This window comes from Marmota monax, unplaced genomic scaffold (assembly GCF_021218885.2).
Source record: "Marmota monax isolate L192 unplaced genomic scaffold, Marmota_monax_Labrador192_F-V1.1 WCK01_AAM20220418_F8-fsc00037, whole genome shotgun sequence".
Lineage (NCBI taxonomy): Eukaryota > Metazoa > Chordata > Mammalia > Rodentia > Sciuridae > Marmota > Marmota monax.
The window spans coordinates 1,987,563-2,002,670 of NW_026693245.1; the positions used below are offsets into that span (position 1 = coordinate 1,987,563).

Sequence of the window (15,108 nt, forward strand, 5' to 3'; positions counted from 1 at the left end):
ACTTAGTTTTTCCTTTGTTTTAATAATTCCCTGTAGTCTTGATTTAGCAGGCTAAAGCAATAATTTATAGGATTAAGAAGTATACAGAAATAGAGATTTACCTCAATTTTTGAAAACAAAATTGAAAAGTGGGAATCATAGAAGCCTAATTTTGAAAATAACTTTTGCCATTTATTCCTGATTTGTGTTCTGAATTTTAGAATGCACTGATAGGCACTGTAAGGTGAATGTACAAATCTAAAATTATTTCTCAACTAGGTTACAGTCAAGAGATGTCCATACATTGTAATCATCAGAGCAGATACATACACATTTAAATGTAGGGGAAGTATTAAAGAAGGTTTTGTTATTGAATCATGAAGGAATAGAAAGTCTGAAGAGACATACTGTGAAAATTGAGTCATTAATCAAAAACCTCCCAACAAAGAAGTTCAGGACCAGACCTCATTGTTGAATTCACCCAAACATTTGAGGAAGGGGAAGAGTTAATTTCAGTCCTTCTCAGCTCTTCCAAAAAATTGAAAAGGAAGGAACACTTCCAACTCATTTATGAAACTAGCATTTTCTTGATAGCAAGATAAAGAAACCACCAAGAAAAAAAACCTGTAGACCAATTTCTCTGAAGAATATAGATACAAAAGTCTTCTACAAAATGCTGACAAACCAATTTCAACAGCATATTAAAAGAATCATACCCCATGATTAGGTGAGATTCACTCCTGGGACTCAATTAATGTGGTATATGATGTTTACAAAATTAATAATAAAAATCACATGATCATCTCATAATAAGCATGAGCAAAGCAAACATTTCATGCTTTTGACATGAAAAGCATAGATACCAAAAAAAAAAAAAAAAGTACATTTTGTCCCATTGTCCCAGATGTGGAACACTTATAAAAATTATGTAATATCATTATATAATAATATAGTTGCAATTAATAACAAACTGTAGATTATGATTTTCAACCTCTTTTAATGTAATAGTGTCAATTTCATTGAGATATTCACAGAATTGAACACTTGGGGTTTAAGTGGGTTAATAAAGCTTTTTTGCCGGTTGCAGTGGTACACGCCTATAATCCCAGCAGCTCGGGAGGCTGAGGCAGGAGGATTTCAAGTTCCAAGCCAGCCTCAGCAATTGGGAGGTGTTAGTAGTGTTGGTATGTGGCTGTCATGTGAATTATGCTGTTAATGCTAATTTTTCTAGGAAATTTTTTAAATAACTTGGTAATCAAATTGCAAGCACTTTTTTCTTTACTACATATTGTAATTGACTATATTAATTCATGTTGATTTGAATTAATGTGAATACATACTAATGAACATATTTTTTTACAGGTGTTAGTAAAATGGCCTTTCGTCATTTAATTGAGTTCACATACACAGCAAAACTAATGATACAAGGAGAAGAAGAAGCCAATGACGTATGGAAAGCAGCAGAATTTCTACAAATGCTAGAAGCTATTAAAGCCCTTGAAGTCAGGTAATTATTTCTTGAGTGTGGTACAGATAGTTATATTCAGGCATGTTCACCCTATTAGTCAAAATTTGCAGTATGTGTCATGCCATTAAAGAACCGACATTTTGAAATTAAGAATATCTAAGGATCTATAAAATTCTTCTAGATAATGATTGATTGTTCTTTTACTTGCATTTGATTTACTGTTATTGTTTGAAAACTGCTAAGAAGTCAAGTAGTATTTTTGGTAAAGGAAGTTTAGGCAGCCCCTTGCAGAGTTCTGTGAGTTCCTGTAAACTGTTTTGTTGATTCAAATTATAAATTATTCATATCATGCTATATTCCATAAAGGGTTTGGCTTACAAGGGCTAGCACAGTACTGTTTAAAAATCACTGAGAAAATTGGTGAAGATGAAATAAATAGGTTGGGCTAGGGTATGGATATAAGCAGATTAGAATTATAACATAAATGCATTCCATTTTAAGTCTATATACTTGCTATGTGGGGTACATCTAGCTCTGAGTTCTGGAACGCAAGGAAAAGAAAAAAAAAACCTAGTATTCAGTTACATTATTCATTGTTTAAGGATTGTCTCATCACTTGCTCCAAGGAGCCATTCCTGGTATTAAAACATAAAATTCCTCTTAGGAGGTATGAAGATAACATTAAGGAGTTATAATGAACAAAGACCTCAACATGTTTACAAAATGAATAGGAGCAATCTAAGATAATGACTAAGAATAAGAGCTCCGGAGTCATTTTCCCTGGTTTAATATCCTAGGTCTACCATACTGTGTGGCCTTAATTGTCCATAAGTACCATTTCTTTTAATTAGTTTGAAGACAATTTAAAATCAATTTTTTCTGACAAGGTCTTGGTATTTGTAACACCTAAGACATAGTAGTTGTTCAATAAAATTTGTGAATGATAGATAAATGCTTGTGTCTCAGTCAAAACCAGATTAGTACTCTCCTATAAAGAGAGCTAAACTTGGGTAGCAAAATAGAGGTGTGTGCTGAGGGATGACTGATTAGGACATCCCTTCTTAAAATGAAGGTAGACTAGGGAATGTAAATGGATGTGTCAGTATCAGATATGTGGTTAAATCTTGAAGAAATAAGTGTTTTTTGTATGACCTCTGTTGCTCATGAGTGTGAGTCGTCAGTCCATAGGGAAAGTTCTTGGCAGCAGAACAGTGGAACATATTTTGTAACGGTGGCCAGGTTGAATTTGGGAGAAATTTAATGAAGTTCACATACTTAGTCTTTGGAAGATGAAGGTAAAAACAATTGGGTATTCATGTTGTATAGCTTATTTAGAACCTTTTAGAGGATTTATTATAAGACCCTTATGTTAATTACGACCATCTGTGCTATTCAGTAAAAATAATAGTAACATGTTGAATTGTTTCCTGAACCAGCTAGATATTCTACAGGGAGAGTCTTAACCCCACCCACCCCCGTGTGTGATGCTATATTTCCTGTGTTCCATTGCAACTCAGCTTTAGCCTCTCCTTTCTGAGTGTGTAGAACCTCAAGATCAGATGACAAAGCTTTGGGCCTCCAAAGATCTTTTTGGGGCAGGCACCCAGCCTTGTGCTTATGTGTGATCTTCTACATTCCCTGTAATAAGTCAGAGCTTTTCAGAGTTCCCTATGGACATCACATTTACCCATCCGTTTCCTTTTAAGTTTTTGGTCAACTTCTTGGGAGCCCCAGTTGGTAATGCCACCTCAGTAGCTGCAGTGGTAAGCAATCAGTGTTGATTGTCTTTAATAAATGACTTATGATTAGAGCTATTTGAAGAATAAGCTCTTAAGTGAGATCAGATCTCCAAATATTGTTATCCTGTTTTAGATCTGTCCTTTGAATTCGTACGTGTAAAGCACTTAAAACAGTGAATGCCATATAGCAGTATTATTATGGCATATGCTCTATTTTTTGCTTGGAATGCCTTCTCCCTGCTTGTTCATTGACAGAATCTTACTCATCTTTCTATTCTCAGTCCAGAGCAAGCCACTTGTTCTCTAAAGTTTTACATTACAGCGCCAAGCAGATTGACTTAGATACTTCTATATTTTTACTTTATCTTTATACATTTTCTGCTTAAGCAATAATCATACTATTATTGTCCTTATATTTTCCCTTTAGTTTTCAACTGCTTTGAGACAAGAGTTATACATTTTCATCTTTCAGGAACCTCTAAAACTACTTCTTGCCTGGCCATTCAGCCTTAAATACTAGCTGAACTAAAGTTGGGTAGCAGCACTTTTGTTATTCTTTAATTATTTCTGGAGCAAGGATCTGGGTTCACTAGGTTATACTCATTAAAATTAGCATAAGAAGACTGGTAGAATTAATTTACAATTTACCTCAACACTTGAACAAAACTGCTTCGTTAAAGGAAACATGTTTCTTTTCTCATTTTAACATCTTTCTGTTAGGGGTGGCTCTTTAAAGTGAGTGGCCAGGTCATAGTCATAGCTTAGTTTCAATTAAATCGTAATTATTTGTATTATTGATACCATGCAAGTTGAGTTTGTCATTTAAAATGTCTTCCAAATGATTATACTGAGTTGATGTTAAATCAGAAACTTATTAGGGAATTGGAGCATTCCAAAGTGAGCCATTAATTTCCTATTAATAACAGTATTTGTCATCAGAGGAATGACCACATAATCAATAACTGAGAGTCATATGGGTCCTTAAAAAGAAAGATATAGAATTAACAGGCTATCCCCATCAGAGCAAAAGACATAGATTTAACAAGCTAAATAATTTATGAATAAAAATTTTGTGTTTAACTTGGCTGCTAAAGAGAACACTGTTGAAAAGATTATTGTGTAACCATTTTGCAGATACAGAAGGTGCATGAAGTACTTGTCTTAGATTTGCAATATGGGATTGTTTTTGGAATATAGTGTGAACTTTTTTTAAATGACACTTAAAAACATACTTTGGCCTTATTTTTGCTTTTCTGGAATTGCTTAATTATTTATTTAAAACTGTATGAGAAGGTTTCTGTTATTTGTTACAAAGTATCAGTTGCCATATAAATTTTGTTTTCTTCCCTGCCTCTTGAAGTATAATTTACATGTAATAACCATTTGCCCATTTTTATTGTAGAGTTTGAATTTTGTTTTTTTTGGGGGGGCGGGCGGGTTAGGGACTGAACTTAGAGACATTTTATCACTGAGCCACATCCCAGCTGCACCATCCATCCCTTTTTTCATTTTGAAACAGGGTCTTGCTAAGTTGGTGAGGTTGGCCTAAAATTTGTAATCCTCCTGCCTCAGCCTCTCAAGTCACTGGGATTAGGGTGTGCATCACTTCATCCAGCTCAATTTTTTTTTTTTTTTTTTTTGTATATACTGGTGTAACCACCACCACAATCAAGATACAGAAACATTTTCATAACCCTAGAAGGTTTTCTGTTGACTCCTTCTATTTGATCTTGAATACTACAGATGTGATTTTTATTACTGTAGTTTTACCTTATTTAAAATGTCATATAGATGGCTGGGTACAGTGGCACTCTCCTGTAAAAGTCACATAGATAGACTCACAGCGTGTAGCCTTTCACATTTGATTGTTTTCCTTTAGCATTGTACTTTAGAGATTTGTGCATGGTGGTGTGGTGATATTTTGCCCCTTTCCATTACTGAGTAGTATCTCTACTACTCAGTATGTATCTGTACTACTCAGTACTGAGTATCCATAATATGGATATACCACAGTTTCTTTTTTTATGTGATGATGTTTAAGTTATTATTGCTTTTAACTGTTAGAATTGTAAGGTTAGAATAACACTGCTATATACGAGTCTTTGAGTGGGCATATGATTTTGTTTCTCTTAGTAAACATCTAGAAATAGGATAGAACTGAATGTAAGATATGTTTAACTTTGGGAAACCATTTGGAAGTTTTTTTTTTGTTTGTTTGTTTTTTTAAGTGGTTCTACTGTTTATATAACATTGAGGGGTTCAGTTTTGTTACATTCTCATCAACACTTGGTATTGTTGAGGTTTATTTTTAAAACATTAGCAGACATTTTCTTAAAGGGACATAGTAAATATCTTAGACTTGTGTGCCATGTAGATTTTGCTGCCGTTACTCAGCTGTAATATTGTAGCATGGAGGCATCCATAGACAGCATATAAATGAATGCATGTGGCTATGTTAGTAAAAGTTGTTTACATAGAACAGGCTGCACTTAGGTCAGAGATTGCTAACTTCTGCATTAAGTGTTCTGATGGGTATATATAGGTATAGCATTGTGGTCTTAATATTTTGGGAGTTTCAATAAGACATGCAATCCATGGACAGTTGTCTCCTGATGATATTTTCATTTTCATATTTAATAAGTACGCTTAAAGTATACTGTTTGAGTTTTAACACATAAATATGTTTTGGCAGATATATAGGTAAAGCCATTATCACTATTAAGATAATGAACATATTCATCACCCGTCACTGTTTCTCAATTTTTAATTCATTCTCTCTCCTATGCCTATCTTCATTCGTCATGCTGACCTGCTGTCACTATAGATTAATTCACATTTTCTAGAATTTTATGTATGTAATCATGAATATGAAATATACTTATCTGTTTCTCTCACTGTAATTATTACATTGTTGTGTGTGTATATATAGATAACATTTTTTTATTGCTGGGCAGTATACCATAATTTATTGATTTAACTGTTAGTAGCTATTTAGGTTTTTCCAGTTTGGGGCTTTTACAAATAAAGTGGCTATGAATATTTGTGTGCAGTTCTTTGGACATGCTTTCATTTTTTTTTATGGCAAATATCTAGGAGTGGAATAACTGGATAAATATATGTTTAATGTTTGAAGAAAGTACCAGACTTTTCCAAAAGTTGTGCCATTATACATTATAGTATATGAGTGTTCCAATTGCTCCACAGACTTGCTACTACTCAGTATGATCAGGTTTTTTTCATTTTAGCCATGCTGGTGTTGGAGGTATAGTTGTTTTTGTTTGCATTTTCCCAATGACTAATGGTGTTGAGCATTTTTTTTCACGTGCATTTTGCCATCTGTTTATTTTCTTTGGCAAAGTTCAAATCATATCAGTTCTAGTCAAATCTGCTGCCCGCTTTTTAAATTATCATCAAGAACTCTGAAGGGTCTAAGGTTTTATCGTATTTGCAAGCTAATAAGTTGGTCAGCCAGTTTGAGTACATTACATGAAACTCTTGATTCAAAGAAAAAGGACTTGATTACTTATAGCACAGGAAACAGTGTGGGATCCATGTTTCTATCAGTTTTCCTTTTCTGCCCCTGCCCCAATTCCCATAGGGATGACACAGGGCCTACATGTGTGCTCTGCTCAGTGGTTTGCATTGTATAGTTGCAGTTCAGTTCCTGAACTTTAAGAAACCTTTGTCCTAGAGGGCACATTATTTTTATTATACTGGATGATAAGTAAATCTACCTAAACTCTGGAAGAAGACAGGCTTTATCTTTTAAAGCCCTTAGCTATATGAGCAATCTTGAATTGTTGGTCCAAGGTGAAAGGCTCTCAGTGCCTTTGTTTATAAGACATGCAATCCATGGACAGTTGTCTCCTGATGATATTTTCATTTTTATATGATTTTGACCTCTGATGAAATTTTCCATGACAATACCACTTCATTGGTCACTCTTGATTAATATACCAGTAGGGACTGGGACCTGATCCATTTCGTTTTTCTCATACTGGATTCAAGATTACTATTAATAGAATTTCAGTAAGTAGGATGTGGCCATTCTTTAGTACTGACCTTAATCATTGTACCCATCTATCCAGGGCCTCTTCTAGAATCAGACAACAGAGCAAATTCCTAGAAAGGTAGCCTTCTCCTTTAGTTTCTGTATTGACTTTACCACTTGGCCCTAGGCTAAGTGTAACAAGATGTTTTAGCAATTATACACTGCATTGTCACGTGAGGAGAAAGTCTAGGGCAAGTCCATCATTCATACTCTTGCCAGTGATTTGATACTGACATGAGTGCCTTCCAGAGCCCAAGTGTTGTCTTTGCTGATCACATCAGCCTCAGTGAGAGAGATTTTTACCACCTTTTTAATTGGACAACTCCTGTGGAGGAGAATCCTGCCCACAGGATATGCATAAATAAGTCACTTATTCTTCTAGTAAGCTTTCCCTTAGGAGCTTCTAACCAGCAGTAGCCTAGGTTTGGAAAGATTTCCAGTCATCTGAGGACTACTTGGTCTTCCTTAAACATTTTCTGGTCCCTTGTAACCACTTCTGAGGTGTAAGTCATCGTGTTTTATAAAGGGAAGGAAGGTAGTACAGTGAAGTACGCAAGGTAGTACACAAGAAATACAGTCCCTGGGCAACCTAGGAGTCCTGGAAAGAAAATATTGTTTATAATTGAGCCCTCCATTATTCTGGGGCACAGAATGACATTGCCTCCAGTGTGGTCTCCCCCCATTCTCACTTCAGTTAGAATGATTTGAGTCTTGCAGTTTTTGGAGAAATTAAGGGCAGTCAGTTCAGTCTTTCCTACTTCTCATAAGCACTTGAACACCAGTTGAGTGGCAGTTGTCTACCTTATGGTTTCATGTCGGCTATGAGAAAGATAGTGAGGCAAAAACCTCACTAGAAGGAGCAGAAGCATGGCTATCCGTAGGTGGTTTTAAAGGACTTCTAGGTAAAGTTAAGAAAGTTGATGATCAGATCATAATCAGAGCCTTCTGATGAGGGGCCACAGACTCAGCATCAGTTTAAAGATGCTTGTAATAGTTGGGGAGAGCTGCATCAGAGCATTTTCTTTCATTGGTAGGGCTCTAGGAATGGTTCTGATAGATAATTAATGTTCCTTCCTCCTCCATACCTCTTGGGATCTAAGGTGTTCTCTCCCCAGGTGCCAAGGTAATTGCTGTCCCTCCACCTCTCACAAATTCATTGTGTTTCGTTCTGGTAGCTATAACTTCACCTGTTTTCTAGAAGTCCTCCTCTTACCCAAGCCTTTCATCTGGAGTGCCATTTTTATAAAAACTTAAGAGACCTATTTTGTTTCTTTGGCTTATGTGGGCCATTGTAAGTGTATTTGGCCAGCATTGTATTCAGCCAAGTAGTCAATATTCTCATGAAAAAAGATGATGTCAATTCAGTAAGAGAATCCAGATGGTTGAACTGGAATTAAGTTTGAATCTTTTAAGCCTATTTTGACCAGGGTGTCACCTGAAACAAGTACCAACCAGATTGTCATAGGGTTGCTCTTGGGAGAAAAGAAAAGGATCATGTCCAAGAATGTTCAGGGCAGAATCCTAAATTTTCCAGTTAGGATTATATAACCTTCCTACCCCTTTTTGTCTTCATCATTACCCAGGAAGCAGCTGAGAAGAGATGATTCCTTTCTGTGGACAACTGAATTTGATTACCAAACTGCCTTACCCAGATTTTTTGGTCAAGGAGGAGGTGAGGGAAATAGTCAGAAATCTTTTTGAATCAATGTTTTGAGAAGGCCATTGTAAATGCTCCATAATATTAGTTATCTGTTGATGGTAGAGAGTATGAGAAGTCCATTAATACCTTTAATGTTAGCCAGTTATTAGCCAATTACTGAGTAGCATTTGTGATTAAAAACTGCAGTACTCTCGGACTGATGGTGATCCAAAAAGTTGAACAGAAGACATAGATTAATTTCAGAGGCTACAAGGTGTGGCCTGAACTAGCTGATCAGACTGCAGTAGCAACAGTGTAAACTGAAAAAGTGTTAACAGTGGTAAAGCACAACTGACAGCCTAGAGATGGAGCCAAAAGTCTAGTATAGTCAGCCTTCAAGTACCAGAGACAAAACCATGTGATATGGCTTTTTCACTCTGAGATAGACAGGGCAACTCTTTGTAGATGTCACAAGTCTGGCACACAGTCTACATCAGAAACAGGGTCTTTTACTTGTGCTCAATCCATGATGGTGGATGTGTTGGCACATTCAGATTAAGTCGGATCTAGGCATTAATGGTGACAGTCTGGGTGCAGATGTGATTAGCAGTTTGATTCCAGTTGATTTCATTAGAGAACCATCCTTTATATAGGCATCAAAATAAGTGATCCAGATTAAGAATAGGGAATGTTGACCAGAGCTATGAGGACAGTCCCAGTTTCTACCCATTGGGCAAAGCCTTTGTGTCTACTTTTAGTTTTCATGGTTTTGAGGTTGAACACCTTCAGCAGCCCAGTGAACACCATCAGGTTTCAACTTAACAAAATCATTAGTGAGTCAAGGATCCCATTAACCTGTTGGCTTTACTTTTGGTCAACAGAGAGTGGGAGCTACCACTTTTTCATATAAAGCCAAAGTATAAACTGACTGCTTTCTTAAATATACCCTTTACATTTGACAAATGACACTTGTTGGGCACTTCTAACCTTATTACTGTCATTCTAAATCTTGTAAATGTACTTATTGTTAGATGCTGAAGCACTGAAACAGCAGTTTATAGAATCAACTCCACCCCCCAAGGTCAAGAGAACTTCCCTATCCTGCTCTGAATCATGCCTGTACCCCATCAGTTGAATGTAAAGTGCCTTTTCTCCCTCAGGGAACTAGGTAGGATAGTAAGTTGGGCACTTGAAAGTTTGAGTTCTTCACATTCCTGAGTTTCTCCCATCATACTTGGTGAGTACATATTGACTGTATGTAGCTCCACTTGAGAATAGGGAGACTTTGGCTCTCCCCTTAATTTTCTTTCTCCTTAAAAGCACTTGAAAGTAGAGGGGAAGGGAAAGATAGAAGAGAAGTTATGGAGGAAGAAAGTGATTCTGGTTTCAAACAACTCACAGACTGCATGGGGTTCAGACAAACAAACCTCCAGTTTCAGCCCCTTCAAAGACCTCAAGGTTATTCTTCTGACACAGTCTGTTTCAGCTATGAAAACTCCTGATTTCAGCTGCCCCCTCTCATGTTGCTTTCCAGTTGGAACTTCCAGGTCATGCCTTTGGTTTGAAAGATACTCCTTAATCCTGGACGTTTACTGCCCCATTGTCATATCATTTCCATTTTTGCCTAGTTTTAACATAAAAGTTTAAGGGTTTTCACTTGGTCTGTAACTATGATTTTCTCCTGTTCACCCTCTAATATTTTATAGTTTCAGTGGTTTTTTTAAAAGCCAGCTTCATTTTGAGTTAATTTTTTAATGTATGATGTGAAGTAAAGGTTGTAGTTTGTATTTTCCATGTAGATATCAGATGTTCTAGCACCACCATTAAAATATTATCTTTCCTTTATTAAAATACTTTGGAACCTCTTTTTCAAAAGTTTATTCTGTAAGTGGGGCTCTGTTTTGGACTTTATTCTGTTCCATTAATCTTCATAGTTGTGCTTTCACCAGTGTCATTATCTTCATTGCTGTAGCTTTGTAGGAAGTCTTGAAATCGGTATACACCTTCCAATTTTGTTTTCTGCCTTTCTGTATAAATTTTATCATCAGTTTCTTCAAAAAAGCCTGCTGAGATTTTGATCTTGTATATTTTTTTAATTCGTATGTTATATATTTCAGAAACAAAGAAAATTCAGCTCCATTAGAGGAAAATACCACAGGAAAAAATGAGGCAAAAAAAAGAAAGATTGCAGAAACTTCAAATGTTATCACTGAGTCATTGCCATCTGCAGAATCGGAGCCTGTTGAAATTGAGGTGGAGATTGCTGAAGGCACAATTGAAGTGGAAGATGAAGGCATGGAAACATTAGAGGAAGTGGCTTCTGCCAAGCAGTCCATAAAGTACATACAGAGCACAGGTTCCTCTGATGATTCTGCTTTAGCATTGTTGGCAGATATTACCAGCAAGTACCGACAAGGTGATAGAAAAGGGCAGATTAAAGAAGAAGATGGCTGTGCATCTGACCCCATAAGCAAACAGGTAGAAGGTATTGAAATTGTGGAACTTCAGCTGTCACATGTGAAGGACTTGTTCCATTGTGAGAAATGTAACCGTTCATTTAAATTGTTTTACCATTTTAAGGAACACATGAAATCACACTCCACTGAGAGTTTCAAGTGTGAAATATGCAATAAAAGGTACCTTCGGGAGAGCGCATGGAAACAGCACCTAAATTGTTACCACCTTGAAGAAGGTGGAGTGAGTAAGAAGCAAAGAACTGGGAAAAAAATTCATATATGTCAGTACTGTGAGAAACAGTTTGACCACTTTGGACATTTTAAAGAGCATCTTCGAAAACATACAGGTAATTAGAAAATACTTTGTTAAAAGTGTATTTATTCCACATTTATATGAAGTCTAAATTGTTTTTTTAAATAGTGCCATATAAACTAATAACTTCTGTCTTTTCTAAGACAAAACACACATTGCATTTATAGTATTGTTGAAATATTGATACTTAAATGCAAATCATTATCAGCTTTGAAAGTGATTGTCCCTTTTATGCCTTACCAGTTTCTATATTTTTCAAAGAAATACATAAAATATTCTGATTTACTTACTAAGGATTATAAATTATTCAGTCCTAATAGTGGGACTTTACTGTTCTTGTTATTACATTTTTCCTATTAATATGTTACATAGATAAGTACATTTATAAGATGTCTCTGATGTTTATACTTTTTTGCATACATTTAGTTATGTTTTGGCCTAGTTGATAGGCAATATACCATCTTACTTCATATCTCTCACCAGCAAATGTGTCAGGACTGGTGGATAGCCAGGGAGCTAAGAAGGATCATGTCTTCATACTATTGCTTCTCCTGGGAGCCATCCTAGACCTAAAGCACAGGTTCCAGAAAGGTCTGTCTAAGGCCCTATGGTTCTCACAATTCTGTATTTGCTTGTTTCCCTGTCTGATTCACTGCCCTTGTTCCCACTCCCCAACCATTTCCTTGTGAGGTCTCGTGAACCATGCATAGGACCTGCTACCAATAGCTTGAAACTCGAAGAGTCCTTAAGTCCACTGTAACAAGTAAGTGCTGAGTATCAGGCTTCTGAACACTTGTTCCCAAGTCCCATTGCAGGTAGTGGTTAAGGCTGTTTTTTAGATTGTTGATACGTGACTACAACATAGATACACTATACTATTTGGGATCTTTCTCTTTGATGCTAGAGTTTGGAGAAAGCTTTTGGTGAAATATTTTTATAGACCCCTCACTATCTAGAATCACTTGCTAATATTAGTTGAAAATGAGAAACTAGGTAGAAACAGATAATATGGTATCCTTTGCCATCTGAATTCTTGCTGTCAATATTTGGAAACTAAATACAGGAGTAGAGAGTAGTCAGAGAATGTACTACTCCTTAAGGCTCAGTGTGAATTTAAAAGGTTTTAAGGGACTAGTTTGGGTAATTAATACACAGTAAATTTTTATGTAAATTAAATTCTGATTTCAGATATAGAAACTGATATAGATTTTTTGGTCCTTAAAAAAACAAATATTCGGGGCTGGGGTTGTAACTCAGTGGTTAAACGCTTGCCTTGCCTGCAGGAGGCACTGGGTTCGATCCTCAGCACCACATAAAAATAAATAAATAAATAAATGAAACAAAGCTGGGCAGCTCAATTGATATTTAATATATATATATATATATATATGTATATGTGTAGATATATATTCAGCTAGGCGCAGTGGTGCACACCTATAATCCCAGTGGATTGAGAGGCTGAGATAGGAGGATTGCAAATTCAAGGCCAGCCTCAGCAACGTTGAGGCGCTAAGCAACTCAGTGAGACCCTGTCTCTAAATAAAATACAAAATAGGGCTGGGAATGTGGCTCAGTGGTTGAGTGCCCCTGAGTTCCAAAAGGGTACCAAAAAAACAAATATTCATCTATTCTTTGGGTCTCTTGTTGAACATTTATGTGATAACTGTGGGTTAATTTTGCAAAAGGATTAAATACCACCAGAACAGTAAACATTAGAATGTAACCAGTGAACTTTGATAGGGACTTCCAGCACATCAGCAGAGGACCAGTTGCTTTTATATTACTTTTCAGGACTATGATATTTGATAATAGGGCAACATGAACTCTTTTAGAAATTTTAAAATGTACTCTTTATTTTGGATTACACAGAATATAGGTTGTATTTCTTTGATTTCAAAATGATGTGAGATAAAGTAACTTAATCTAAAGTAACTAAGTTATTAGAAAATATAGGACCGCATGTCCACTGGACGATCACTTTAGCACATAAACAGTTTTGACATTTAACTTCAATTACTTTGCTAGTAATCAGTGACAAGATTATTGTAGGTAAGTGATAGATGGTTTAGTGAATTTGAGAAGAGCATAAGTGAGCAGTTTTAAATTGTGTTTGTTAATAAAGGATGATCACTTTTCCCTTTCAACAAATTTTTTCTTGTAACCAACTAAGTACAAAAATTGGAGACAATCCAGTCCCCAACCATAAAACATAATACACCCCAACTCATTTTCATATTTTGTATGTTTTTATTGGTTTCATGTTTTTGTTTCTTGTATATTCTTAAAGCATGTACCATAATCTGTGGCTTGATTTGCAAAATTTTAGCTATTCACATACTCTGAATTTATTTATTACAGTAATGATCCCATTCTGCTAGATCATGGATTTAGAATCCAAGGAGCTCAGTTATATTGGGGAAAATATTCAGACACAGAGTTTGATAAGCTAAATGCTGGGTTGCTTGGGATGGAAGAGACAAAGATGGCTTTCTGGGGGTTACCCTATGGTGACTCAAGAGAAGAAGCCTGGAAACAGGCATTCCAGACAAAGGAAATGAAACATTCAGACATAAAAACAAGGGGAAGCAAGTTATTAGGAGGGCAGGTAGTGCATATGCTGAAGGATTGAATCCAGGTAGAGGAATGCAAGGAGATGTGACCAAAAAGATCGAAAGGGCTGACCAGACAGCAGGAACCTGTGCATCATATGGGAGATCTACAGGTGGTTTAAGTGTGAGAAAGAAGAGAAGGTTGAGATCATAGTTATTTTCATAAGTGCTGTAAATGAGTTTGGATTTTATCTTGGAAGATTCTGGGTCATTTTAAAGGAGTTTTAAGTCAGAAAGCAATCTGATCAAATTTGGTTTAGATGATTGGCAAGATAGATTGGAGCAGCGTGAAACCTACTGACTCTAATAAGGAATCTGTTCAAGTAAACCAGAATGGGGAGTTGGTAAAGGTAGCTACAATGGAAAAGGGTTGGACATTTTAGTAATATGTAGGTAAAATCCATAGGATTTGGTGACCAGTGAGGTGATGGGGAGGCAGAGGGGGGTGGTATTAGAGAGGGAGTTTCCTATCTTTCTCATTTAGGTGACCAAATGATTGGGGGTTATTAAATTACAGAAAAAACAGGTAAGCAGTTTAGGTGTTAAAGAAGAACCAGACCAACTGACAGCTATGCCTGAGGGATAACCAGTGTGAAAGACAACCTATAGCTGACCTTTAGCCATGTTTTTAAATAGTGAACTCCTAGTTTCCAAGAGAGAAAAGTATAGAATCAGAATGTGGATCCAGAAATCAAGTCAGTTCCAACTCTAGTTCTGATATTTGCCAGCATGAACTTGACTGGTTCACTTTACTTTGAGATTTCTCAAAGTATAAATAATGATAACAATACCTTCCCACAGTTTTCCATTACTGTGACAAAATATATACCTGAGATAAATCAACTTGAAGGAGG

At 36.1% G+C, this 15,108-nt stretch overlaps 1 protein-coding gene across 7 annotated transcripts in view; it reads left to right on the forward strand.

The window, feature by feature from the left end:
- The window catches only part of Znf131 (zinc finger protein 131), a 30,221-nt gene that overhangs the window by 9,145 nt on the left and 5,968 nt on the right, over positions 1 to 15,108 (forward strand). For 5 of the 7 annotated variants that reach the window (XM_046456335.2, XM_046456338.2, XM_046456337.2 and 2 more), the window contains 2 exons: positions 1,342 to 1,486; positions 10,994 to 11,679. In XM_046456335.2, the coding sequence (XP_046312291.1) occupies positions 1,342 to 1,486; positions 10,994 to 11,679 (831 nt within the window). Of the gene's footprint in view, positions 1 to 1,341; positions 1,487 to 10,993; positions 11,680 to 15,108 lie in introns of those variants that run through there. The other 2 variants (XM_046456340.2, XM_046456341.2) reach the window with 2 other exon arrangements.